Genomic DNA, 27,629 nt, shown 5'->3' with positions numbered 1-27,629 from the left:
TTCCCACTAAAACTTACCATCCAGACCTATCCGGTGTCAACCTCCTCCCCGCTCCTTTCGAGGCTTCCTCGACCCTCCAGGTCCCACCTCTCCCCGTCCCCACCAAATCCCAGCAGCCTGCTCTGCACACAGTAGGTATTCAGTTGCGGTAGAGGCTGATGTCCGTGGAGCGCCAGTGAAGTGCCTTGTACCCTGCTAATTATTTTAATAATTAACCTTTTTAATTCTCATGACGCTCTTACAGTGTCAATATTATTATCCACAAGTGAGGAGATGGGGGAAGGAAGTCACAGGAGGCTAGGTGGGCTGCCCTGCTGCTGTGTGGCTGGTAAGGCTGCAGCATGATAGGGAACGAAGGAGTCCCGAGACTGGGAGCCAGGCCCCGGCTGCGCCACGCACCAGTGGTGTGCGGGCCCTCACAGGGGCCTCGGGGTCGAGGTGCGCTCGGCCTGTCTGAGGTGAGGAAATGGATGTCCGTAGACCCTTAAAGCCACAAAGACCGTGGCTACTAGTCTTCTGTGACTAAGTTTATTTTTTAAATATTTAACTAAAAATATGAGCTGATTGAAAGAAAAATAAGTCAACAGCATAGGGAGTAGCTAATATGGCAGAAATCATGGAAGCAGCACCAGAGTTGGACTTCTCTGCAGAAGAAAGAATGTGGCCTGTAGGGTCAGGCCGGTGTGGACTGAATTCCCGTGCTCCACCCTGACAGCTCTGGGCAGCTTATTTGCCCTGAGGGTCCATTTCTGCTTCTGTACAATGGGAATCACGAGTCTAGTTCAGCGTCGTGGGGATTCAGGCCCACACATCATTCCTTTTCTGTCCTTTCCTGTTCTCTTGGAGGTAGTAAGGAGCCTGGAAAGGCTTTTGAGGAAGGGCGTGAGGTCCCCTTCTGGGTGACCCTCATGTTTCCAGTTTGGGAGATTGAAGGAGGAATGTCAGGAAGTGTTGTGCAGGCGGACGGCGTGGGGTCCTAGGTTTTTTTATTCGTGTGGAGTCTGATGTGCAGGGAGGGATCGTGGTGAAGAGGCAGGGCTGGTGCATAGAGGGAACATTAGGGCTGCACACGTTTACCTGGGAGGTTTCCACCTGAAAAGTGGCCCCGGCTGAGAGCTGGGCTGAGTTCTGGGGGCGAAGGTGACACGGACAGCATGCCGGACCTCACTGTGGTGACCGGGAAAGGGCCTGTTTTAAGGGAGCAAATGAAAAGGAACCAAGAACGGGGGTGCGGGGATGGGGTAGAAGAACCAGGTCAGAGCGAGCAAAGAGCGAACTTGTTTTCTTTTGAAACATCCTTTCCCTTTGGCAAAAGCCTCTGAGTACTAAACACCATCCCCAACTAGCCAGAATTGTACATCATTTTGTGTAATCAACACACATTGTATCATTCAGCGAGAAGCAGTGTCTTCGGTGAGCATGATTACTGTGTGCTTAATCCCTTAGTAAGGTGTTCTAAACCACCGCATTCAGGTGTCACACGTGTAATGTGGTTGGGGGGGGACTGGTCACCAGAGCTTTGCTGCACAGCCAGACGCACCCTTTCTTGCCCACTACAGCTGTCCACTCCTTTGCTGAAATCAAATCTGAAGATGAACTGAACCAGCTCTTCCCAGATGCCATTTTCCCCACGTGTCCAGAGGGTGCGGACACATTGGAGGGATCCATGGAACAGCTAAAGAAGGGCCTTGAAAGTGGGACGGTGCTGATCCAGTTCGAGGTAAGGGAGTCTGGGGGCTCCCCTGCTGCCTGGGCCCTGGGGCCTCAGTGGGCTGCTCAGGTGCTGCCGAATCAGCCCTGACACCAGGGGGCCTGTGCTCATCGTGGGGCACAGGGGCTCCCAGCGTCGGGGCAGTGGAGCGGGCCCGACAAGCAGGACATGAGGACCACAGCCCGTCTCTGCACTCTGCCTCACCTTACTCTGGTAACATTCGGTAGTCATGGAGAAATGCATCAGAAATCAAGGAGGAGGGACTCTGGAGCTATTTAGCTGCCAACGCAGAAGCTCCAGACGCTCAGCAGTAGATGGTAGTGGAGGGGCAGCATGGGTGAGTGCCCACGGATGATGAAGGAGCCCTGTCCCTGACCCCACCGGGCATCGTGTGTCATTTGCAGCAGTGTCATCCCATGGGGCATAGTGGCTCTCCCTTCCAAGTCCCCCAGAACCTCGTGAACATGAGTAATTACCAGAGTTGGATGCCTAATCACAGGGCAGCGACTATTAGCAAAAAGCACACCCAGACTTCAGAAGGCAAAGCAGGGCCAAAGAAGGCTCAGTTTTACTGATGTGATTCCTCACAGGATGAAAATAGAATGTGTTTATCAGGCAAATTTTTTTCAAGGTAGGAGAAAGCAGACTAGTTCATGCAATAAAAGATAAAAGAGCACAAAGAAGCATGAAATAGGTCGATTAAAAAATAGATCATGGTTAACGCCAGCATGCACAGTTTGGGTTCATAAATTATGAAAGACGGTCTCAGATCCAGTTCAGAAGCAGAAGTCAGCCATCCACTGTTTGTGTAAAGGAAAGAGTCACAGAAGGAGAACTAGGCAGTTTATCAAATGCATGTGACTGCACATTGATTCAGCAAAGGGTGGGCTGTGTGGATGTGGAACAGGAAGGAATGCAAAGCCTAGAGTGTTCGGTGAGAAGTTCACCTTGTGATGGCGTAAGGAACAGGGTGTAAACACAGGACGTTATTAGAGCAGCCTGTGTTGAACAACAGTAGAAAGTGAAAACTCACAAGTGAGAGGTGAAGGTAATTGATTTCGCTCCCCAGAAAATCAATAGGAGATTTTAAACTTCACAGCCGTGGCAAATACTACAGACAAATGAAACGTAAGTGCATATCTTGTGGAAATAAAATAAGGAGTAAAGGATAGTAATAATACAATTACTTGGGTAGAATTGGATAGACACGTCCTGACTATCTACAGAAAGGGAAAGAAAGCTCTTCTTTCTCGTGGCCTGCAGGAGGCTACGTAGGCTTAGATTTTCAAAGAAGAAAATGTAGTGGTTATGTTTTCTGGCCTTGCCAAAAGTTCAAAATTGAAATATATGTTTAAACACTGAAACTGCATACTTTTACACACTCTCAAAAACAATTGAAACGAGGAGACCTTAAAAGCCAGCTACAGAGTAATTCGTTTTATCCTGTTCAGTGTTTTCGGAAGCGACAGGGAAGGGGAGAGGCAATGGGCAGCCATTCGTTTTTTCAGCGGGTGTGTATCAGGTGTTCACCTCATGCCAAACCCTGGATCAAAAACACAGCGAAGGAGGGAGAAGGTAGGTTTCTGGCTCCAAGAAATTGACAGTCTAATTTCAGTGTATTTGAGGGGCTGTATCATGAATCCCAGAAACAGCTTAAGACCAAGACTGGGCAAGACTCCATTACATAGGATGTACGTTATGTAGAAACCGGAGGTGGGAAATTAAGCTCCTAAGTGTCGGGTAGCAAAGGGAAACAGGGCTGCCTGCTGTGAAAAGTACAGCAAGGAGTCCCTCCTGGTCCTGGGAGCTGTCTCCAGCTGACGGAAGTCCTTCAGCCCAGAGGGAACCGGTTGTCTTTGATCACACTGTCCACAAGGAGGCGCTGTGTGTTCTCAATAAGGAATGAGAGCAAACTTGGTCTTAACCTGTGCCCCAGAAAATCCCCTGCACTCAGGATTTACATATGGGGTCCCACGTGAGGTTTTCCTTGAACGACATTCACTGGACTATATTAAGAAGTTTTAAAATGCTTTAAAGAGAAGTACCCACCTGTCCCCCGTGTTTTTGAGTAGTATTTCTCAAAGGATAACACTCAGCCAAATGGATAGTGCCCAAAGAGCTTGTCACACTGGGCCCAGACCACAGCTCCAGAATCAGCCACGCTGGGAGGGACGTAGGTGTGGACACTCTTAACCAGATCACCGGGAGGTTTTGGCACCCGAGCTGGTCCAGAGGGTGATGGGGGAGGGGGTGGAGATCGGACCAGAAACATTGCCCCACTGCTGCCTGTCCCAAGTCTTGCCTTTATTTTGCGCTTGTAGTTGGACTATAGCATTCGAAATGGACAACAAAGAAATTTTGGGGTTGAATTTTAGTTGGGTGCACATTTACTTTTTCATTTAGTCAGTGTATTTCCTAGAAGTTAAATAGGGAAACCCTCTTTGTAAATAACAGTTGCAGAATTGCAGAATGAAGAACAGATAAAAACAGCTGCTCTGTGGTGGAGCAGGCAGGATACGTGGGCCTCTGCCTCGGTCTCCCCACACTGCCCCACGGAACCCTAGAGGGCGGAACATGATTTAACAACCACTTACCGGGGAAAGGTGTCCTGCACAGCTGCTGGAGGAGAATTCCAAAGGAAGCCAGATCAAACCAGAAACAGAGACGGAGGGAAGCCTTTAATGAGCACTGACCGTGCGCCGAGGGCTCTGTGTGCATCACCCCTCAGAGTTCTCACGGCAGCCCGTCGCATAGCTGAAGGGTCAGAGTCCAGGAGGTGAGTGCACAGTAAATGGCACCGCCTCCCTGGGACCCAGGCAGCCTCACTCCGGAGCCCGTTCTCCTAACAACCCCATAATCTTTGCAGACAACACAGTGTGTTTACACGCGAGAGTTGTCATTAGACTAGGACAACATCGGAGCAGGAAAAGATCTAAGATGCCATCTGGCCACATGGAGCCTTAAACAGGCTTGAAGTCCTGGCTCTTCCGCTCACTTCCCGTGTGGCTTCAGGCATGTCCCGTGACCTCTGTAGCCCCTTCTTCCTCGTTGGTCAGTTGGGTGTCTCACGGGTTGGTGGTAAAGGTGAGATGAGATAAATACTTAACAAATTGTCCGGCACTTGGTAAGGGCGCAGTAAAGCGTAACAACGATCATTATTTGTAAACAGAGGCTCCAAGGGTCTCCACAACATGCCCCGTCTCCGCACAGAAAGCGGTCATGTCACGTTGGGGTTGGCACCCAGGGCGTCTCAAGTTCCGGTTCTCCACGTGCTCTCCCAGTGCTGTTGGCAGGTGGGTGGCTTGGCTGATGGGGCAACATCGCAGGGGCAGGAAGCGGTGGCTGGCTCCAAGCAGACGCCCACACTCCGCACTCTACCCCCTACACCACACAGAGGGCCCAGCGGGGGACGCCGGGCCGTGATGGCCCGTGGTGACAAGCCGGTTTTCGGCACAGCTCCCTTTGAGGCTCATTTTCATTCAGGGGATTTCCCCGCTCCTCCTGTGACTTTTGATAAACAATTACGAATGTGTTCTAGAAAGCATTTGGTCCCAGCTGTAACAAAATCCCACTTAATAGTTAGCATTTCTGTGGCACTTGGAATCCGCTGAGTGTGTTTCACACATGTTGTCTCTGCTGACTCTCGCAGCAGTTCTGTGAAAGAGATACGGCCGGAATGACCGGGGCCACTCCTTCAGAGATGGGGGAAATGAGGCTCCGAGGCGAGGGGGCTTGTCCAGCATCACACTGGTGAGGGAGATCTAGGGTTAGAATCTGTGCTAAAAAGTCGAACACGTTGTCAGAACCCGCCATTGCCAAGTGTGACCAGCTCTTCACCTGACCTCCAGCGTGAGGCCTCCACTCTAGCGGCCGCTCTGCTTACCTGCCCGGTGTGAGCCATGCGGCAGCATTAGTGACCGGGCTCAGACTGCCCAGTACTCTCTGTTCAGCCAAGGTAGGGCGTTCCGCTGGTCTCACGTAAAGGAAGAAGATCTGGGGTTCACACAGCTTCAAGTTCATTATCACCTCCAGGACACTCCCTTCCTGAAGGGACTCGTCCATTCAGCCCCAGCTTCATTCTCTCCTGAGAATGACTTGTGGCTCCATCCACGCTTTCCCTGAGTCGCACAGTCTGTCAAAGGCAGGAGACGGCTCTGCACTCAGCATAGGTGTCCCTGGGTAAGCGCCAAGTGACAGTGCTGCCTTGTCCTCTGAGCTCCAGTCTCCCCACAGAGGTCCCTGTGCCCATCCTCACCCAAGACCAGGTGACTCACAGCTTCCTTGTCTAGTAAGACCTCTTTGGAGACTTGCAGGATGTGGTTGATAGGAAATGAGGGACAGGTCTCCTCCCTTCCCAGCTGGTGAGGTAGAGCAGTGGCCACAGGACTCGGTCCACCAAGGGCCACGTCACACTCAGCCCCGCCGTCCCACGCTGGCATCTTCTGTCCCCACCCAAGTCCAGAAGTCTTCTTCTGACCTCTTTTTCCTTGACTCCCTGGCTCCCGTGGTTGTGGTGAAAGTTGGTTTGGAAGGACAAAGGGAAGGGAAGACTTAATGAGAGGTTTAAATTGACACAGGTAGGAATTAGGTAAGGCCATTATTGTACCTTCAGAGTTAGAACTCACACCTTAAAAAAGTAGGCACCTAAAAAATATTCCAAACCGTTTTTTCTTTTTTGTTGTTTTTTTTTTTAGGAGCGAAAATGTTCTGTGATGTGTTTAGAATACAGGGAGCACACTGTGAGGGCTTTACATTGCAGGTACCGCCCCAGCCCACCGTCATTTATCTGTGAAAGGGACCCCACGAGACTACCTCGGTGGGCCAGGGACGGCAGCCACCTCTGGGATCCTGCACTTAAAGCCATACTATTGAAGGTCCCCAAATTACTAGCAACAATGTCAGGTCATTTCAGCAGACCTTTATGGCGAGGTAGGGAGAGGCCCCAAGTCCCCTCGAGCTAGTCTGTACCTGCTGGGCGAGGGAGAGTCCCTGGTGTCGGTGAGCTGCTCAGGAGTAGTGAATGACAGTGACTGTGAAGTGGCCCTTGGGGCCTTCGTGAAAAATCGGTCACCCTTTGCTTATGTGATTCTGTGCCACCTCTTGTCATGCCTCACTCAAGTGCCTTCTATCCTTTGTGTAAAGCAGCAAGTACCATTATTCCTTAATGCTACAAATTTCCATTAAGCACCTACTATGGGCCAGGCTCAGTGCTGACCTCCAGTTTAGGGTGGTGATCAAAACAAGCAAGGCACCCGCCCTCGTGGGGACCACAGTGCTTGATCCGGGAAGCAGACTGTCAATGGGTGTTTTGAGTCATTGCCTACGGTAGGCTCTGGGTCATTGCCAAGGCCATGAAAAGGGATCTATTTCTACTCTTTGCTCTCCTTTTCTATTTTCCCTTCAAGTGCTCCCCCCTGCTTTTTTTTTTCCTTTCTTTCCCTTTGTCTTCCCCCTCGGGTTCTCAGCCTCCAAGATTTCCAGTGGGAAGTCACCTTCATGGGATCGTACAATTGGTGCAGTGCTGTGGGCCCTGCTTGGAGACCAGCTGGGTGTCCGGAGCCCTCATCCGAGGGACGTGACTAGATTTCACGTCTTCGGCTGGGCCAGAAGTCTGACAGCAGAGTCATCTCCTGATACCCTCTCTCCCATATTACATGGCACTAAAAAAAAAAAAAACCCTGTGTCATCTCACCCATCCTGCTCATACCGCGTGGCACAGTTCCAGCTGCCGACATTCAGCCAGAGCTGGCGACACGGACATGTCAGCAAAGCTTTTTATAACGTACCTTAGTGTCACAGCTTCTTCAAACTACACTCTGATAAGATGAGAACAGAACCTTTTAGGACGTGAAAATTCATGGTTTTGAATGGAACTAAGCAGTCTCAAAACTCCCGTTGCTGTGACTCAGTCTCCGGCCTCCTGATGGCTCTCATTCTAGGGCAGAACGTAAGGGGTCTGCTCTCCCCGCCTCACTGTCAGCCCAGGACTAAGCGAAGAAAATTGTGTTTTCCCAACAAGCACTTGAAAGTGCCTTGTCTTGAGTTCTGACTAATGTCTTTGACTCCTTTTCCTCCATTCCTGGCTCTTCCAGAAAGGAGAGATCCGTGTTTCCAACAGGTCACTTTGCACTCGGCACCCCCTCCTCAGGGCCTTGTTTTCACACCCAGCCTGCAGGGCAGCTCACAGGGTCTGGAGAAGCATCAGCAAAGTAAAGGAACTTGGAAACCGGCCCTTAACCCCTTCAGGAAATAAGTGTGCGGATAGGGCTGAAGCACGTCAGTGGATGGGTGATTCGGTGTTAGCCTTGGCAAGGCAGACATAAATACGAGTGTATTGCAAACCTTCCAAAGGCCCCCCAGAATCTTAGCTTTAGTCACCCAGCTTTTTGTAAAAAATTTTTTATTTTGCTCTGGCTGGTGTAGCTCAGTGGATTGAGCACAGGCTTGCAAACCAAAGCATCACCGGTTTGATTCCCAGTCGGGGCACAAGCCTGGGTTGCAGGCTATATCCCCAGTATGGGGTGTGCTAGAGGCAACCACACATTGATGTTTCACTTCCTCTCTTTCTCCCTCCCTTCCCTTCTCTCTAAAAATAAGTAAATAAAGTTTTTAAAAATGTATTTTTCAAATTAAAAGAATATTCTATTTATTTTTAGAGAGAAGGGAAGGGAGGAGGAAAGAGAGGGAGGGAAACATCGATGGGTTGCCTCTCTCAGGCCCCCAGCTAAGGACCTGGCCTGCAACACAGGCACGTACCCTGACGGAATCAAACCAGCAACCTTTCAGTTCACGGGCCAGCACTTAATCCATTGAGCCATACCAGCCAGGGCTATTTTTCAGTTTTATATATAGATTTTTCTATACCTCTTTCTTTCACTTTAATCATTTGAATATAAAAAATAATTCACCTTGTAATAATTCAAGGAATTCAGAAATAGCCAAAGTAAAATTAATGGTCTCCTAGCCCCCATCTCCCTCAGCTTCTTTGTTATAATTTACAAATAATTTCGTGGGTATTGTTCCATACTTGTTCCAATGCTCATGCAAATATATTTTTATATGTGGATACAACTATGGGGTTACTACTGTACATATTATTCTATAACTTGCACTTTTCACTTAAAAATGGATAAATGGAGATCCTACCAAATGTGTGCTTTTAGTCAATTTTTTAATTGCATATAATTTTGTGGTACGACTGTACCATAGTTTAAGTCAGCAGTCCTTCCTCCCTGTTGGGAAATATCCAGATTTTTCTGGTAATAAAAAATTAGTTTCCTATAGACAAACTTCTCTGATATCTATCTTCGTACGTTTCTGTCAGGTGGAGCCCTGGGTGTGCACATGGAAAACATTTTAAACACCGCTGTAGTCGTGTATTTTTTTTATTTTTAGTGTTCTACAGTCTTATCAAGAGATCGTTATTCGTCCGAGATACTCACATATTTACTGTGATTAAAGCCTTTTGATAGGTCCGTGCTTTTCTGCTAGACCATCTCAAGTCGATTACATCTACATTTTTATTATTTGAAAAAAATTTTCTTTTTACTTCCAGTTTCGCTTTACGGATTGTATTTGCTTAATTAGATTTCACTTCCGTGCAGTTAATCAGAGCTGGTGTTATTTAGGGGAATTCGATTCCCACAATTTCCTCCTTTCAGAATCAAACCAAAACCTCCAATAAACCATGGTGTTTTTTTCTAGAAGGAGCTTGGAGAGTCCATTCTCCCTGAGTTCACAGGTATTTGAAGAAGTTGTCCAGTGGCTACTTGATTGTTATGAACTGAAATTATAAAGATCAGCAACTGAGCTCAGGGAAGAATGGGAATTCTACAAACATTTGGTAAACGTGTAAGATATGACACAGTTATCATTACCCCAAATCTCTGTACTAGTACTCTCCTGGTGATTTCTGTGCAACTTGTTTGTTTAATAATAATAATAAAGAACTAATAAGAGGAAAAACCAACAGAGGCTGGTTTGCCAAAAAATAATAATAAAATTTGCAGAAACATAAGGGGCAAAATAACGTTCAACCTTCCTATTCAAATTGCAAACACGTTTTAGTTGATTTTACTGACCACAATCTGCTAAACTAAGCATTCTCATATGCCCCTAGGGCAACCTGGTTATATGAATCAAAGCCTTCAAAACATGCTTTGGTGCAGTAGTTCTCTTTTGGGGAATTTATAAGAGTAAAAAGTATTAAAAACAGCCTAATAAAAAGAGAGTGAAAATTCAAATAAATTATGAGGAACTGTAAGTTATTGAGACAGTAAAAATTGTGTATAGAGAATACTTAGGATATTTAATGGCACAGGGAACTAGACACTGTATAATAACAGGCTTCAAATTATGCTAGTATTTTCCAGAACACTTCTTGTGAGATGTGAGATTCTCCATGGCCACATTAGCTTGAGAAACGCTTAGCTAATCATAATTAAATACGATTATGCACTGCAGGAGTTGTCTTCTTGGAGGGACGTACAAGATATGATGGGTTTGGTTATTTCCCAAACTTCTTCCACCTTGAAACTTTTTTAAAGTAGTATCTATTAGCTTCTTTCAAGGAGAAAGTGTTTCTTTTCTTTCCCAAGGAGAATAGCATTTCACTTTCCAGTTCAAAGTGAGAGGAATGGTTGTGTAGGAAAGACAGCTGAAGGGGGCGAGAGGAAACTTGGGAACAGGAGGGACCTGTCCTTGGCCTTGAGGGCAGTGGTTTCACTGGGGCAGCGTGTGCTCACACATCCCCGAGCTCACTGAGTTGTGTACAGTAGGTGGAGACCACCTCTCATACGTCCATCATGCCTCTGTCAGGTGGTTCCGAGGGAAAAAAGAAAACTCAAGCCTTGAGTTCAGCCTGCAGTTTGTGATCTAAGCATTTAATCTCTGCCTCTGCACTTGCAAAATAAAGATCCTATTAATATCTCACAGAGCTATTGTCAAAATCACATCAGGTGCTGTGCAAGGGCGCTAATATGTCTTGCAGGCCTGCAGAGACGGTCTCAGTTGAATTTTTTGCTAGTGATTGCATGCACGGGGAAAACCTCTTTATGTGAAGTTTACTGTATGGGAATAAATGCTTTTACTATGGAAATATACTTGAGAAATGATGAATGAAATGCTCTTGTGTTTAAGCAAAAATATATTTTTTAAGTATAAAATATATTTTACATATTTTATACTAAAAAAAATATATATATATATATATATATGGTTCACTCCACTGAATTGGAGGGAAATGTTTTTAGACTAATGTAAATGATTTCCACTTACTTTGACTCATAATTTTTTTCTTTACTTGCTTTTAGCATTTGTCAAATAATTGTCATAGAGATGAGGTTTTACTTTCTGTGATCCATTATCTGTGATTCAGACAGAAGAGAGTTTATTCCCCCTCAAAGATCCTCTTGCAAAAAAAAAAAAGATATCGAAGAGCTTAGCTTCTGAAGGGATTGTAGAATTTCTTATTGGGAGGATTTTTCTCTTAATATATGACCCATGATCCCTTTGAAACATTAATATTTTGGTACCATGCATGGCAAACTTTTACTGTTAAAGTATGTTTTCATGCCCCCTTCGTAGCTGATTTCTCTGCAATAGCCTTTTCCTTCTCTGTTTATCACACAGCAACTCTACAGAAAGAAGCCAGGTTTGGCCATCACGGTTGCAAAGCTGCCTCAAAATTTGGACAAAAACCGATATAAAGATGTGTTGCCTTGTGAGTATCCGGCATGACTGCCTCCCCCCCCACCCCACCCCCACACACACACTGAGATAATGTTTCCCTTTTTAAAACAAACTGTCTGGTATTCTGGGACGGTTTTCAGTGTGTCTGTAAACACCACCATCTTTACTGCAGCCATGGCAGACTCGGAACAGTTGGGGAATAGCGTTTATGCTAATGAGGCGAGCACTGCAGATGGGGCTGGGGACTGAACGCTTGTTTACTGGGTAGGATAAAAATAACGCTCGGAATGATCAGAAGGTTTTTTTCCCCCACAGATGACACCACCCGGGTATTATTGCAGGGAAGTGAAGATTACATTAATGCGAGCTACGTGAACGTAAGTTGGGGCCCTGGGTAATGGCTGAGAGCCCATCAGTCCTTATAACAGTCATGACCGTGGCGTGTGTGGTGCTTTGCGGCTGACGAGGTGCTTTCCTGTCTGCTCCCCTGTTTCAGCACAGCAGCCGGTGAGGGAAGGCAGAGTAGTCTCATTTTACAGAGGACAAAACTGAGGTTCAGGGAGAGTAAATAATTTGAAAAGTCACAGAGCTAACAGAAGGTGAGACCAAGACTCAGATTCCGTGTCTCTTGACTCCATCGTCCACGTGCCTCCTGTCCTCACCTGCCGGCATTCAGGTGTTTGGGTTTGGATTTGGCTGTTTGTTTTGGGTTTTTTCCCCCGCTATGTTTGCAACTCTCTGTGTTTCCCCTGCGTTGTTACTGTATACCACATCTAAAATAAGAAAAATAAAACTACCTATGTGCATAGAATCCAAAAAGATAAGGTGAAGCATTTCACACGTTGTAGAAAAAGCATTCATTTCACTATGAAAATACATCCTGGGCAACTTAGTGGACTTCTCTGAACCTCAGTTTTTTTCCTCTAAACCAGAGATTTTCTGTCAAGAGCCAGATAGTAAATATTTTGGTCTTTGCAAGCCAGAAGGCAAAATTGAGAATATTACTTGGGTACTTACACAACCATTTAAACTAAAACTAAGTAAAAATGTAAAATACCACTCTTCGCTCACAAAGCAGTGGTCAGATTTGGCCCTTAGGTCACAGTTCGCCAACTTGCCATCTAAATGTGTTCACAGATGATTTCTCAAGTTAAGTTCTCAACTTGCAGAAAAACAGCAAGCGCTTCCCTGATAAAAATGCATCTGGTCAGTGAGTCCACTTATCGCCCAGCATCTGCGGGGTTCGCTGACTCACTGAGCCTCACGGTAACAGTCCTGGGGTCCTGAAAGCAGAGCATCAGAAGTGGTGGGGACACCTGACTTGAGGCGGTAAACCCCCAGCACACAGATGATGTGTTAGAGAACTGTGCCCCTGGAACCTGTATAATTTTATTAACCAGGGTCACCCCAATAAATTCAATGAAAAAATTAAAAAGAAAGAATTGGTGGGGGCAGTGAGGCCACACAGGGCTACCTCTTCGAGTGATGGGGGAGGGGGGCAGGAGCCCCAACGCCGTGACTGAGCAAGCACGCCAAACCGTGAGTTCGGTGCCTCCGTTGCCCTTCCTGCCTGAGAGTGAGTGACTTACGCTTGGCAGGTTCTGAATGTTCCCTCGTAGAACGAGAAAGCAGAGCAGGATGGCAGAGAGACCCTGGGCATAGCTGAAACATGTTAACGTCTAACGTTCATCCACTCAAGTGGTAGCTCTGAGGTGATGGATGTGCTCATTAACTGGACTGTGGTCGTCATTTCACAATGCAAATGTGTATCAAACCGTCATGTTGTGTATCTGACGCACATACACTTTATGTGTAAATCCAGGGTGGTGGGGGGCAGGGCAGGTGGGACTGATCACCTTGGTGACAACAAGCATCGGTGGCCACACAGAGAACCAAGTGCAACAGTGGTTGGTGGTATGAGCCCATATAGTTTAGGATTTTTTTAGGGCTTTAGTCTTAATTGTTTTTTACATTCAATGTTAATTTCAGGTGTGTAGCATAGCAGTTAGGCAGCCATAGACTTTACAAAGTGTTCCCCTGGGATTTCCCGTCCCCACCGGGTACTGAACATAGTTAGCGCGGTATTGACTGTACCCCTGTGCTGTGCTTTACATCCTCATGACTCTTCTGTAACATCGGTCTGCATTTCTCAGTCCCTTCACCTTCTCCCCCACTCCCGTCTGGCAGCACTCTGTCTGAAAATACAGATGCCCAACATCGCTTAGATTTTAGGTAGGGCAGTGAAGATTATTTAAACTCTTCTGGTACCTTCTAGGTACATTTCTAATCATCACCTACTGGGTATCACAGTTTTATCTTAAATATCCAATGCTCGCACTCTTGTCAGATATTTCAAGGGTTTTTGAAAATAGCTTTTTAAAAATTTTTCTTACTGGCCGTAAATTGGTAGAGGGATTATTCTGGAGTGATGTCAGTTACCAACAGGAAGAGTCCGAGATCCACCTCCCTGTCCGCCCTGTGTCAGTCGCAGACTCTAAGGCCTTAACGATCTCTTGCCAGATGGAAGTCCCTGCTGCTGACCTTGTGAACAAGTACATTGCTGCTCAGGGACCCCTGCCACACACCTGCGCCCAGTTTTGGCAGGTCGTCTGGGATCAGAAGTTACCGCTCATCGTCATGTTGACGACTCTCACAGAGCGAGGGCGGGTAAGTGGCTTGATTTCCAATTCAAATGTGTGCATGTCACACTGTGCTCTGTGGGCACGACTCTTGGAGCTGACAAAGGGTCTTGAACGTCACCCAGCCTGGCCCCTCCAGGGCCCACAGGTTTCTGTAAGGAGCTACTGATGGACTTCTCTAATGAGGGAAAAAGCTCAGCACTCCTGCTGCCCACACGCTGGCCTTCCCCAAGCCCAACGGTGACTGGACAGCTCCTCCCGCTCCTGGTTCCAAACCACTGTTGGCAGTTCCCCTTGCCTCGCCTGCCCAGAGCCCCCACATGGCTTGTGGCCTCACCCACCGGGGCAAGTGCTGGTCCTGTGAAGAGCAGCGTGGGTGCCAGGTTCACGGTGGTAGTAAAATGTAGGAGAAATGACAGCCTCTGTCATTTTTGCAGTGGGTTTGCTTGTGTTGCCGCAAAACCCACTGCAAAAAGGGGTAAGAGGGGCTTAGTCAGGAGAGTGATGGACGCCATGCTGTGCTCGGCGGGGCGTGCCTTTTCCACCGGAACAGATCACTGATTGCATCAGAAATCAGCACGCAGCAATCCCTGTCTGGCGAATGCCCCACCTTGTGCCTGCATCTGGGTAGCGTCATTCTGAAACACGTACTCAGAAGCACATTCCAAAATCAAATATAAATTAACGTTGAGCCACCTGCTTTGATGATCCTTGTGCCATCTCCTCCCAGGCCTTTCCTCGGTCGGTTTCTAGCTCAGAATGCCAAATTGATCCCCGCTGAAAGTCAGTGCACAGGACCAGGACGGATAGTGTGTTTGAGGGGACCAGTCTGCCCTCTCACCTGGAGGAGCAGAATAAGAACTCCGTTAACTGATGGGTAGAGCCCCACAGATTCCAAAGGGCCTTTGCATGTGGTGGTCCAGGCAGAGTGCTCCCCACCTCCGCGAAGCACCCCAGTAGGTGTTCAGTCCTGGTATTTTAAAAATTGCTCCTCACAGTGCGTGAAATCCCCATTGCTTTGAACGCTCACCCCACCTGCATTTCTCACCTGGAAGACACAGAACAAGGCCTCCCTCCTTCCGTGCAGCGTCCTTTCAGGTGTCTGAAAGTGATCTTAGCCTTGTGAGAGGATTCAGGTGCAGCTTCCATGAGCCTTATGGTCAGTGGGCGTTTTCTGGGCTTTGTCTCAGTTGCCATGAGGCCAGTTTCCCTGTATGGTGCACGTGCCCTCGATCCTTGAAACCTTGCACCGCCCGCTGGCGAGGCTCAGGCCCAGTGACCTGTGTTCCAAGCATGGTTCCTCTTGAGCAAGTGTCTTAAACTCTCCGACCACCTGCTCCCTGTGTGGACGATGGAGATGACGAGAGTGCCCACCTTGGGAGGGCTGTGAAGACTGAGACAATGTACAAGAAGCTTAGAGAACTGCAGGTGGCAGGTGCCCAGCAAAAGAATTGGTGGCGTGTGTCATCTGCGTTGTCATTATCATCGTCACTGGTAGGAACCAGCCATCCGACCTGGCATTCAGAGTGCCCTTTGCAGCTCTCCTGTCGTTCTTTGTGTGGGCAATCACTGTTAGCTTCTTGTCACGGTTTTCATCAGAGTTTCCTCTCTTCACATACATCACTGTTAAAAACTGGGAAGGTCCTCACGAGGCTGTAGAGACCTGGGAGTCAGAGGTATGGAGGGCACTCTTCGGGGAGCCGTTCCTCCATCTTCTCTCCCCAGTTCAGAGGCTGTCGGAGGCTTGGCTGAGACCTCAAGGTGGTGGGTCTGTGGCATCACCTGAGCTCCTGGTCTAGAGGTTTCGTTTTTGTCTGCTTTTAATTTTTGCTTGTGTTTTGTCTTATGTGATGTTTCTAATCTTGTTTTGAATAGGGCATGGAGTCCTGGGGACATTTTTTGTCTCTCTGGAGCACTTGTGGCTCCCGTTCTGTGGTGTGGTGGGTGAGAAGGCAGACTTAGGGCCATGCATCCTGAGTTCAAACCTCAGCTCCACTGCCTCCTCCCGTGAGAGTTAGGAAAGCTGCAAAACCTCCCTGTGAAATGGAATAACGATGCCACCCAGGGTGCGGAGTGGTGGGGAACTGAATGAGTTGGTACAGGCAGCCTTCTTGGGAGAGTGCTCAGTATGCAATAGATATCACAGAGCCGTTTCCATCATTAGTAGTTCAAGTGCCACCTTAGCAGTTATTGCCGGGACTAGACTATATGTATTTTACTGTAGTGGTTTTCTTTAAATTGACTCACTTTTTTTTTTGCTTTAATAACCTTCCTTTGGATGATACATCATTTTTAAACTTTTTAATTTAAGTGTAGTTGGTATATGGTCTTACATTGGCTATTATTAGTTTCAATATAGTAATTTGACATGTTTACTACAATATAGTAATTTGACATGCTTAAACCTTTACAACATAATAACCCCACTAATTCTAGTAATCGTTTATCACTGTGTAAACTTACCACAATATTATTGACTATATTCCCCTTCCCTGAAAAGATGCATCAGTATCCCTTGTCATAAGTAGAAGGTAGTGCTATTAAGTTCTAAATAGATACGCTTGCCTCCCAGGCTCTGGAGCTGAAGTGGCTTATTGGCTCCCTCCCTTCCTCTTGAAAGGAGAGTTCAAGTTTTATGGCCGTAACATTAAAGCCATCCTGGACCCGAGCTGAGACTGTCCATGGTGCACGTGAGGAAAAGTCGTCTCACCATTGGTTCTGTGCTGCCGTATGCAGCCCTGGTCCCCTCCCGGTGCGCCACCAGGCATCCCATACTTTGCAGGCCCTGATCCGGGGCCACTCTGGTATTTCGTAGATAACAGACATCAAGTTTATTGCCTTGTCCTTTCCCAATTCTACCAGTCTCCCCACTGGAAAACTGTTGTATTTGCCTACCTATTATGTTACTTCTGGATGCCTCGATGCTCCAGGTTTTCTCGGGAACTCTCCACAGAGGTTCTGCTCTCCTCTGTCATGAGGTTTTTCATTTCATGATGCAGTTCCTCAGAGCTGACACCCGAGCCCGTGCAGGGTGCTGGGTGCCATCTCTGGGCCTGTGGTGGCCTTCTCTGTCCCCTTTCAAGTCGGCTTCCCCTTCCAGGCTGTAAAGTCATTCTTCCCCGCAGAGGAAGGGAAACCTCAGGCAGGAATGCTTAGCGACAGGTGATCTGCCCCTGGTTGCACTCCCTCCGCCTCTCCCTGGTTCTGCTCGTCCCAGCCCAGCAGAAAAGGCCCTTTATTCCACCCAGGATTCCTCACTTCCTCCCGAGGCCCTCGCAGGCCCTGCCCCGCCTGCTCTGCCCCAGTTACATCCCCCTCCTCTCTTTTGTTGGTGGCCACTCTGAACCTGAGCTCCCCTGGTCTCCCTGTGAACCAGCGGTGTCTTTGTCTCCCAGCCCTTTCTCTCTAACTGAGCCCATTCTGGCTGGTTCTCCCATGGGTCACAGCATTCCCTTCCCCGCTTCCGGCCCTGGGACCTCACCCCTTTTGTTTACTGATTATTAGAGACCTGTTCCCATTAAAATCCGGGCTGCGTGTTTCCTCCCTCTCCTGTTACAAGCTCTCAGGTGATCCCAGCCCTTCTCCCTGAGGTCCCTCATCGGGTCCTCGCCAGCATCCAGCAGTTGGTTCTTCCTGGTGTCAGGAGTCAGTCACTACAGGCCAGTTGACATCTTCAGCAGGTCCCATTTGTTTTCCCCATGTTACGCATTTAGCAGAGTGGGCTCCCTCGCAGCTATGTGGCTGGTCGGAGTCGGAGTCCCCCATCACGTCTGCCAGTGAGAGGGTCCTCCACAGCCTGGCTGCACCCCGTGGTCTCGGAGACACTCCCACTGCTTTGAGTTCTCCTTTTTTCTTTTCTACCCCAAATGTTTTTTTATTGTGTTCTCCCTTCAGGTTCATGATGTCCTCATAAAGGACGTAGAATGGTAGAGGTATAGCTTTCCAACTGCAAGTCATTTCCTCACCTTCCATCGAGGGTATTTCTTGCGGGGGGGTGGGCGGTGTGGAATGAGTGTTTACATCCATATATGCCCCAATACATGTGTCACCTGACACCAGTTTATTTCCTCTGGGAGCTTCAGTTTACTTGTATGCAAAATAGAGCCAATAATAGTTGTTTTGAGCCTTGGCTGATGTAGCTCATTGGGTTGAGCACTGGCCTGGGAACTGAAAGGTCTCTGGTTCAATTTCCAGTCAGGGCACATGCCTGGCTTGTGGGCCAGGTCCCTGGTTGGGGGTGTGCAAGAGGTAGCTGGTGTTTTTCTTGCATATCAATCTTTCTCTCCCTCTCTTCCTCTCTGCCTTCTCCTCTCTCTAAAAATGCATGAATAATATCTTTTTTAAAATGTCCATAAAAAGTACTGCTTTGTGCTTATGTGTACTGTTCAAAACAGCGGGCTTGAGCGTCATCCCTCCCCTCGGCAACCACATGAACGTGGCACCTGCCGCTCAGAGACATGAAGTAACTGGGTCGTAATCACACAGGTGGTTCCTGGGACTTACCCCCAGGGTTGAAACCCAGGACTTCCACAGACTTCGTCCTCTTCCCCCAGTGCTTTCAGCTCCAAGGAAACCTAAGATCCAAATCTGACGCAAGTGGTAAAGGGAGAGGCCAGTTCCGGTCAGATGCCCTGCAAGTCTCTAGAAACAGGCATTTGCGGCTCTGCTGCGCATGGGCTGGTCAGTTCAGAAGATAGCTTCCCATCGGTTGTTTTGTGGGCAGGACCCTTGGCAGCCTGCAGCAGAGCCCTGCAGCCCCCTCGCAGAAGAGGGGGCATAGGTAGGTGGTGGGTGTCGGCTCTGCCTTGGGTTCTGCGGACAGCAGCCCCTTCGTGTCTAAGCAAAGTCAGGAAATGGCTACTGACCAAATGCCCAGGCTTAAGGTTTACAAGTAAATTCTAACTCTGACTTCCCAGCAGCATGCTTTGATTTCAAATTGTTAAGTTCAAACTGTGACATTTGAAAATAAGAATTGAAAAGCTGTTTCCATGTTTCCATACCCTCTTCCAGCTGTAAACAAATGTAATTTTTACATTTGATGCAACTGTAGGCTTAGAGAAAAAAATATTTTGAGTGAATCAAAATTTTTGACACGCAGAACTATGATGAGATGGACAGGTTGCCCTGAATTTTGCTTCGCAGCCAGAAGCAGGAGTGTGCTCTCTATGGGAAAGTTTGCAGGTGGGGAGGTGGTGGATCTGCCAGCAGCAGGTTAGCCACAGCAGCCCGAGACCCCTAACCCCGCTGAGCCTGGGGTTTCCTCCTCTGTTGTCTGGGAATATCAGCTTCATGAGCCCTATATGAAACCATTTTGCAGGCCTAGGAGCTGCCGCTCAAATGCAAAGGGATGTTCCTCTCGGTTTAGGAATTTCTTTCATTGGATTTGTATGGAATCCCTCATCATCCCTACTCAAGCTGATCTGGGGCCCGGAGTACCAGCGGTAATAATGGGCACCGTTGACTCCATCCTTCCCCCACAGGGAGGCAGGCACTCTCCCCATCTTTCAGGTGAAGGATATGAAAATCAGAGCAGTTAGGTAGCAGGTTCGAAGCCATACTAACTCCAACAGAGTCCTATCTGACTCCCAAATGTGTGCTCTTTACCATGGTGCCTTGAGGCCTCTACCTCTGGGGTAGGGGGAGGAGTGAGGCAGAAAGAGGGTGTTGAAAGCAGAGAAGGGGGCCTGAGAGACTGGAGTGGGTTTGACTGGGGGTGGAGGCAGTGGGGGTGGACAGGTCGCTCCTAAGTCCAGGGCCTGGTGATGAAGAAGGTAAGTCTCCATACTCATCCTCTAGCTTCCAGCCCCAGACTGGATTGTGAGCTGTGGCCCGGCTCCTGGCCAGCCAAGCCCCAGCCCATGCTCCGTAAGAGGAAGGTGCATTCCTCTGTCCCCTTGGAATGGACACAGAGCAAGTCAGGCCCTCGTGAGTTCCTTTTCTCGAAGCAGGAGAACCCGGTGTGAGTGCCAGGGTCCTGGTCAAATGCCCAGCCCATCTGTCCAGTTGCCTGCTCCTGTGCACCGCCCCACAGTGGAAGTTAGCTCATACCTGGGGGTTCCCTTGCAGACCAAATGTCACCAGTACTGGCCCGATCCCCCCGACGTCGCGGAGCATGGCAACTTTCACATCCGCTGCCAGTCGGAGGACTGCACCATTGCCTATGTGTTCCGAGAAATTCTGGTCACCAACACCAAGGTGAGCAGCCCCCTGGCAGCGAGTGGCCTGGGGAGGGCGCCGTTTAGAAGCCGGCACTCAGTCAGCATCCTCAGTGGTCCCTGTAGAGCTGCCTTCCCAGTCTGCTCCATGTTCTCACCTGGTGAGCATTTCAGTAAAAGTGGAGCTCATGTTCCCAACAGCACTGTTCACAGTAGCCAACAGGGGGGACCGGCCCACGTCCATGGAGGGGTGAACGGATAAACTGAATGGGGTGTAGTCATACGATGGAATGTTATTCAGCCTTAAAAGGGGAGGAAATTCCAACGCTTCCTACAACATGGGCGAACCTTGAGGACATTATGCTAAGTGAAAGAAGCCAGACACTAAAGGACAAATACTGTATAATTCCCTTACATGAAGCGCCTGGAGTAGTGAAGGTCTTGGAGACAAAAAGAATGGTGGTTGCCCGGGCCGTGGAGAGGAGGGAATGAAGGGTTAATGTTTAAGGGGTAAATAGTGGTGGCTGATGTACAACACTGTGAATGTGCTTAAAACCACTGAGTTGTACACTCAGTACTGGTAAACTTCGTGTTATATAAATTTTGCCCATTACCGAAAAAAAAGGAAAAAGAGCTACTTACTGTATGTGGCCCTAATGGCAAAGGCAGTAGGAGCAAAAGGAAGGAGCTCCCTGTGGGCAGAAGTGGAGAAGCAGCCCATGGCGGTGGGGGGGTGGGGGGGTGTGGCCTGGGCTGAGCTTAGAGAGCGGGTGTGGGAGAGGTGAGGAGCCTAGGTGGGAGTTGGCCGGCCCGGCAGGGCTGTGCACAGTGGGCAGAAGCGGTCTGCGCAGCAGCTCCTGGCTGCAGCGGGGCTGGGTTTCCCCGCCCACTGTCTGGGTTGCCTGAGCCCCGCCCGCCTGGCCCGCAGACCGGAGAAGAGCACACGGTGACGCACCTCCAGTACGTCGCGTGGCCTGACCACGGCGTGCCCGATGACTCCTCGGACTTCCTGGAATTCGTAAGCTACGTGAGGTCCCTGAGGGTGGACGCCGAGCCAGTCCTCGTGCACTGCAGGTACCGGCCTGTTGGTTCGGGGTGTTGGTTGCTTCCGTCCCCACTCCTTGGCCTAGAGAATGATGGCAGACGTCAAGTCCACCCGAGTCCCACAAGACTGGGCAGTGCTTTTACAAGGCTCTGTTTCTCTGCTGTGACAAAGGATTCAGGGCTTTATGAAAGCGTGAACTTCCTGAGTTCAGTGCAGAGTTGAGGAAGAAAGTCCCTCTCTCACCCCCCCACCTGCCCTGAGGCAACCGGCCTTCCCCCGAGGATGTAAATAAAATGGGGGGGTGGAGTTTGTACTTAAAGGTGGGTTTCTTTCCTTAGACTTTTAAGCCCCCAGCCTCAGGCTATCAGAGGAGAGGATTTTTCTGCCCTCCGTGTGCATTTTGTACGAGTGAAGGTCAGGGGAGGAAGTCTGGGTAAATGTGGGAACTGGGGAGGAGTCGAGCTGGGCTGTGCAGAAATGCTGACTGACCACATCCCAAGTCTCTGCTCTTCTCTCCACCTTCCCCGCCTCCAGCGCTGGAATAGGTCGAACTGGTGTCTTGGTCACCATGGAAACAGCCATGTGCCTGATTGAGAGGAACCTGCCTGTTTACCCGCTGGATATTGTCCGGAAAATGCGAGACCAGCGCGCCATGATGGTGCAGACATCAGTGAGTGGAAATCCAATAATAAGAATAATTGCAGTGGCTAATGCTTCCCTTGGGCACATGCCCTGGGCCAGGCCTGTGCCAAGGGCTTTCCAGGACAGGTGACCGAGGCTTGAGGGGACTGAGTCACTTGCCCACAGTCAGAGCTTGACAGGCCGAACTACTCCGCAGCCCACTGCATCTGGCAGCCTTTAGCTGCCTGCACAACTTGCTTCCTGCCAGCCACTCGGCTGGGAAGCAGCCCTGGTCGCATTCTGCACTGTCGACCACTGGCCCATCATTTGTCCATGAGAGGTAAAGTAAGGCCACCCAAGGGGTTCACCCCGCTGCCTTTTTCGCACGGCCCCACCCACCCTTCCTGCGTGCTTTCTCCCACCTGTCACACTTGGGTCCCTGACCCTGCCCGTGTCCTGAAGAGGAGCTCTTGTGGTTTTGCCCCAGATCTACCAGAAAGGTGATAGGGGACCATGATCCAGGCTCCCCCACTGGGCAGCCTTTGAATAATCTCTTACCTCTCTCCCAGCCTCAGTTTCCCCATCTGCAAAAACGGACCATTCCTTATTTATTCAGGTAATCGGATAATTGCACAAACGCAGAGACCCGAGCTCGTGTATATGGTAGGAGAGCTGGGTTAGTCTATTACAAATCTCAGCAGCACTACGGGAAGCCAAGGGATAGCTAAGAACTCAGTGGGAGCCAATCAAAAGCCGGCTTTGGAAAGTCAGGGAAGGCCTTCTGGAGGGGCGGCCTCTGCAGAAAAACCCCTAGAGGGCGTTAACAAAGGAAGGAGTGGAGTTCTGTGTTGTATCCTCATAGGCCCGTGGGCAGTTTATACGATTTCTCTAAAAATTCTGAGCTCTTAACAGTTTTATATTCATTTGTACCCAGAAAGTCTGGTTAAAGGGGGAAATCAGGGGATTAAGGCTATTTTCTACCCTGTTTTGAGGTGTGGAAGACCTCCTTGCTGGCTTAAAAGTTTTCAAGTTCATCATTTTGGTCATGACGAACCAGCTAGTGAAGCTCAGTCTAAATGCTTCCTCGCAGCCTGTGCACATCACTGAAATGGGGTTTGTTAATATAAAGAACCATATTCTGCAGAGCACCTTTCAGTGGCTTTTCTTTTTAAAATTTTTTTTCAATTTATTGAGTTGAGAGAGAGAGGAAGGAAGAGAGAAACATCGATTTGTTATTCCACATCCTTGGCATAGCAGGGCGATGCTCTAACCAACTGAGCTACCCAGCCAGGGCCCAGTGGCTCTTCTTTAAGACAAAAATCCAAATTCCCCAGTGTAAGGCCCCACGTGACCTGGTCCTGGTCCACCTGTGCGGCCTGTCCTCCCGTGCCCCGGTGTTCTGGACAAGGACTGTGAGCCCTGACCGCACTTCTCAGGACGGGTCACTGTCTTCAAAGCTTCCCCTGGAGTGGCCACCCCCACCCTGACTCCCACAGACAGCCAGTCCCTCCCTCTGCCGGGATTCCGTGACACTCCGCCCGCCCCTCTCTGGGAACAGCTCCCACCCTCATCTTACAGCAACAGTGGGTTCTCGGGTACATCTTCTCCACTCTGTTCCCGTGGTGTGTAGTGCAAGGTGTCGCCTGGCCTGGCCCTGAGCTGGAGTTCAGAGGGGACTTCTTCAATGACTATGCGTATGGTGTGATGTAACCTTAACGGGGCTGCTTTCTTTTCTTCGCAGAGCCAGTACAAGTTTGTCTGCGAAGCGATTCTTCGTGTTTATGAAGAAGGCTTAGTCCAAGTGCTGGATCCCAGTTAAAGACAACTGTGAAAATGTTCATTCCTCTTTCCAAGGGCATCCTCCTTATGGACAGACCTTCTCTCTGGAAGCAGCAAGAGGAATCTGTAGACTGTGGTGTGGGGAAGGACAGGGCGCATTTGAGCCCAGGCACTTTAAATCTCTTTGAAAAGGTATCGTGTACATAGGAACCGTGTAGATACGCATGCAGTGATAGCGTTGTTTAGGCCCATTGTTCGTCCCGAGAGAAATGCAGAAAAGGGGATTCCAGTCAGGGCCTGTCCTAATGCCTTCCTCCCTAGACATCACCGTGGTCCTGTAAACCATCCTTGGGCAGTTGAGAGGGGACGCCAGAGGCGCAGTTGACCTCCCAGAAATAAGATGGTGGGGCAATTCCAAGTTGTGTGGATGCTTTGTATATATATGTGTACAGGACTCTACGAGCCAAGCTTTCCATGTGCTTCTAGACCGAGCTGGAATAGTTAGCAGTCACCTGCCCCACTGCTGAGGAATCCTGATGAACGTACCAAACTCAGGGGGGTGGGCTTTCCAGCTGAAGGAGGAGCAGCCCCTTTTCTGCCCTCCCTTCTTTTTTCCCATCTGCCCCTGCCGATCGTGTCCGAAACCCCCCACTGTCTGCCTGCATTCATGACCCTCTTCAGATCGACACGCGGTGCCTGAACTGGGTTAGTAACGTAGGTTCGGGTGTGTTTTGAATTGAGACTGAGAACAGGTGCCGCTCGGCTGGCCGCCTCGCTGCCTCTCGCTGTGCGCTCAGCGCCCAAGCCTGGAACCATCGACTACTGAATCTACTACATGGATTGCTGCTACTTCGCGCTCTTACACTTGAAACATTACGATTTTCCTGAGGGGAGATGGGATATCATCTGACTGTTCAGAATCTTTGGCCCTGCTGAGGAAAGATCTTCTAGGCATTGAACCGTGGGAAACCCAGCTTCTGGAGGGCTGTCCGTGGGTGCGGGTCAGTGTGTGTGGGTCAGTGTGTGTGTGCCCACAGCTGATGTTCTCAGGATTCCTGACCTGATTCAAATGACAGTGGCGTTTCTATAAAGAACAAATGTGCGTATTCACCCTCGGTTACAGTGGTCTCCGTTTCATTTCAAAGGAGAGGATCAGACTGTCTGAATATAAATACAATTTGATGTTAATTTATTCTAAATGCACCATGATTCTGACTGTCCTAAAGAATTCTGCCTTTGTTAACACTGTGTTAAATTTTTTAAAAAATTTGTGACAAGATTGTAGCAAATTATTATTATTTAAGGAAAATAAATTACAAAAATCCCTTTAAATGTGGCATGTTTAAATAGTGCTTTATATGTATCCAGAAGAGGAAGCTAGGGCAGTTTCCTAACAGGATTTGTAAAAAAAAGGATGCTCTCATACTACAGTGCACAGAAGTGAGTCCATTTTGATGTCAGCAAACCACTGAGTAGTTTCCTGGTTGCAAAGGGAATGAAGACCTTGATCTCCAGACCTAGTACATTTACTCACACACTGCCCATCTTTCCCCACCAGTAGTGTACTGCTAAATGGCAGGGGCGGGAGAGAGGTGTTCTGTAGTGCTGTACCCTTGTGCTGTGGGACAGGTAACCGCCTGAGCCCCGGCCTTGCCGGCATTTCTGCCCGGCCAGCAGGAGGAAGAGGAGAGATGAGCCGCAGGGACTTTGGTTCCTGGGACCACTCACCAGTAACGCGCTCTCGGCCTGGTCACTTAAGAACGCCATGCCTACGTCCTCATCTGTACAGTAGGAGAAATAAAACCGAGGGCTTGAAGTTGAATATGAGGACGAACTAGAGCGTTGTTGGTGTGAATTTGCATCAATCAGCTGGAGTCTGACACGGCTGTGGATGAATTACTTGGAAAAGTTAATTTCACCAGTGATTAGTCCAAACACCCAGGAAACAGAAGTAGTCATGTGGGCTTTCATAAGAGGAAATTGTTTTTCTTCTGAAGAGAACGGAAGCACAAAGGAATATCATGCCAGTCAGTGCCTTTGCTCAACCGGGACTCAGAAAAGGTCTCTCCACAAAAGAGCAGAAGGGAAGGGAAAGCTGATGTGAGTTCAGATGCCATCAGAATACTTAGCAAGTCATTGCCGTTTGATAAAAATGCGCTGCTGCCCTGTCTGGAAAAAGCTTGAGAAGTCTAAATGGGTTTGTAGATTCGTATTTTATTGTTTTTTTTTAATTGTTTAATATGGTTGCAGAAATGTTGTTATCACATGATTTTCCAAGAAGCTTATCAAAGGTTGAACTAGCTTTTTCTGCCTCTTGCAAGACAGTACTTCAGACCCGGAATATGTACCCTGGAACAAAACCCATGAAATGTCGGGGACGAACAAGACGAGATAATCATCTAAAAGAGCAGAAATATGCAAGTAAATGCTGTAGATACGACCGATTAAATTCTGTAACTCGAGATTTCTGCTTTCCCACCTTATACACTTAAGCAATTATACTTCAGAAGCCTTTTTTTAGTTCTAAGTGAAGAACATCAAAATCAGGGTAAATATTTTGCCTGAGAAATTCGGCTGGGAATGAACGGAGGAGACACTTGCATGCTGCGCTCTGGCGCTCTCTGAAAGATCTCATTTAGATGCCTCTGTGTGCTGACTGATTAACAAATGAGAGTTCCCTTCTGGTTCGCCCATTGGAACCTGCACTTGGTGTTCTGACCTTCCAGAAAAAAAGGTACCTAACTCCATTTGGTTGGGGTGATGTGGGCGGTAGGGGAGCATGGATTACAAACCTGTGTTGGTTTTCGATTCCTACCACAGTCATTTGTAGCTAGCTATGCTTGCAGCTCAGGGTAGATGGTATCGCGGCTCTGTTGCTACTTGACGTGTTTTTGTTGCTCAGGAGTGACCGTTTGAGTGTGCGCAGCAGGCCTGCCTCTGCCTCCTCCAGAAGCGCCAAGAGGCAGCGTCAACAGGGAAGTATCACAAGGGGCGGGTCTTTGGTTTCGACCTAGACTCAGGCCAGGTCTGCTGTCCTCTGCCTCAGTGTCCGTGCGTGGAAAGTAGGGAGGTTGGGCTGGACTAGGTGAGTTCTTTGGTTCTTTCAACATTTGCCATTCTAGGAGTCTGTATGCCCGAGATTTGAAATTAAATGAAAGCTGTATAGCTTCTGGAGAGAGACCTGTCTCACTTCTGTAACTTGTCCCCAAGAGATTGTCCCTCACGCCTTGGTGTCGTTGAATGCAAAGATAGGGCTTGCCACCTCTGATTCTCGCCATCCTTGCCATCCTAGACTGAGGACAGACTCAGTAACGATGGCAAAACTCTGACCTCAGACTCTCTGCCATCTTCATAACTCACATTCTGTTTGGAGCAACGAAGGATTTGTGTTCTATAGTTTTGAAAAGTATCCTTACTGATCGGCAATATTTTTTTCTGTAAATTTGGAATGTTTTCCATTCAGATCTGTTCTGCCAGTGACTCTACCAAAAACAGTTTGATCCACATAAAAACATTCAAGCTATGCAACACTAGCGTTGTGTGTTGGCATTTTTATTCTAATAATTGTCTTGCCTTCTGTGTTTTCTTATTTCGCTTGGTTTCTTTTAATAAGTACTGAGTCTTGGAGGACACTGCTCCCCAGGAGCAGGACCATGCACAGCACCTGGCTCTGTGTTGCCCTCTGGTGGCAAGTCTAAATCAGAATTAGGTTCGACTCTCAAGACAGCAACAGGTTACACAGAGTAGAAGGCACTTTACCCTGTATCGTGCAAGGCTGCCCGGTGGCTCCAGGGTCCCTGGGTCCCAGGTTCTTTCCAGCTTGTGGCTCTGCCATCCCCAGTGTGCACTTTCTGCATCGAGGTCCAGGATGGTGGCTACAGCCACGTTCTCACAGCCAGCAGGATGGAGCAAAGTGAGAGAGGAGATGCAAGACCCCTTCTCCCGGATGTTGTACCTTCCATTGGTCAGATCTTAGTCACAGGGCCATA

At 48.7% G+C, this 27,629-nt stretch overlaps 1 protein-coding gene across 11 annotated transcripts in view; it reads left to right on the top strand.

Moving 5' to 3' along the window:
• PTPN3 (protein tyrosine phosphatase non-receptor type 3) overlaps nucleotides 1–27,173 on the top strand; it is a 103,857-nt gene extending 76,684 nt beyond the window's left edge. For 10 of the 11 annotated variants that reach the window (XM_037047564.1, XM_037047565.1, XM_037047567.1 and 7 more), the window contains 9 exons: nucleotides 1,560–1,720; nucleotides 11,342–11,432; nucleotides 11,717–11,778; nucleotides 13,922–14,068; nucleotides 20,107–20,235; nucleotides 21,124–21,269; nucleotides 21,775–21,910; nucleotides 23,603–24,645; nucleotides 24,678–27,173. In XM_037047564.1, coding sequence (XP_036903459.1) covers nucleotides 1,560–1,720; nucleotides 11,342–11,432; nucleotides 11,717–11,778; nucleotides 13,922–14,068; nucleotides 20,107–20,235; nucleotides 21,124–21,269; nucleotides 21,775–21,910; nucleotides 23,603–23,680 — 950 coding nt within the window. In that variant the 3' untranslated portion in view covers nucleotides 23,681–24,645; nucleotides 24,678–27,173. Of the gene's footprint in view, nucleotides 1–1,559; nucleotides 1,721–11,341; nucleotides 11,433–11,716; nucleotides 11,779–13,921; nucleotides 14,069–20,106; nucleotides 20,236–21,123; nucleotides 21,270–21,774; nucleotides 21,911–23,602 lie in introns of all 11 variants that reach the window. The other variant, XM_037047562.1, reaches the window with a different exon arrangement.
• The last annotated feature ends 456 nt before the right edge of the window (nucleotides 27,174–27,629 follow it).

Source organism: Sturnira hondurensis, unplaced genomic scaffold, assembly GCF_014824575.4.
Source record: "Sturnira hondurensis isolate 20B ecotype Veracruz unplaced genomic scaffold, ASM1482457v3 Scaffold0006013, whole genome shotgun sequence".
Lineage (NCBI taxonomy): Eukaryota > Metazoa > Chordata > Mammalia > Chiroptera > Phyllostomidae > Sturnira > Sturnira hondurensis.
Note: the sequence above shows the minus strand (reverse complement) of the source record. Positions and strands in the feature narration are given on the sequence as shown.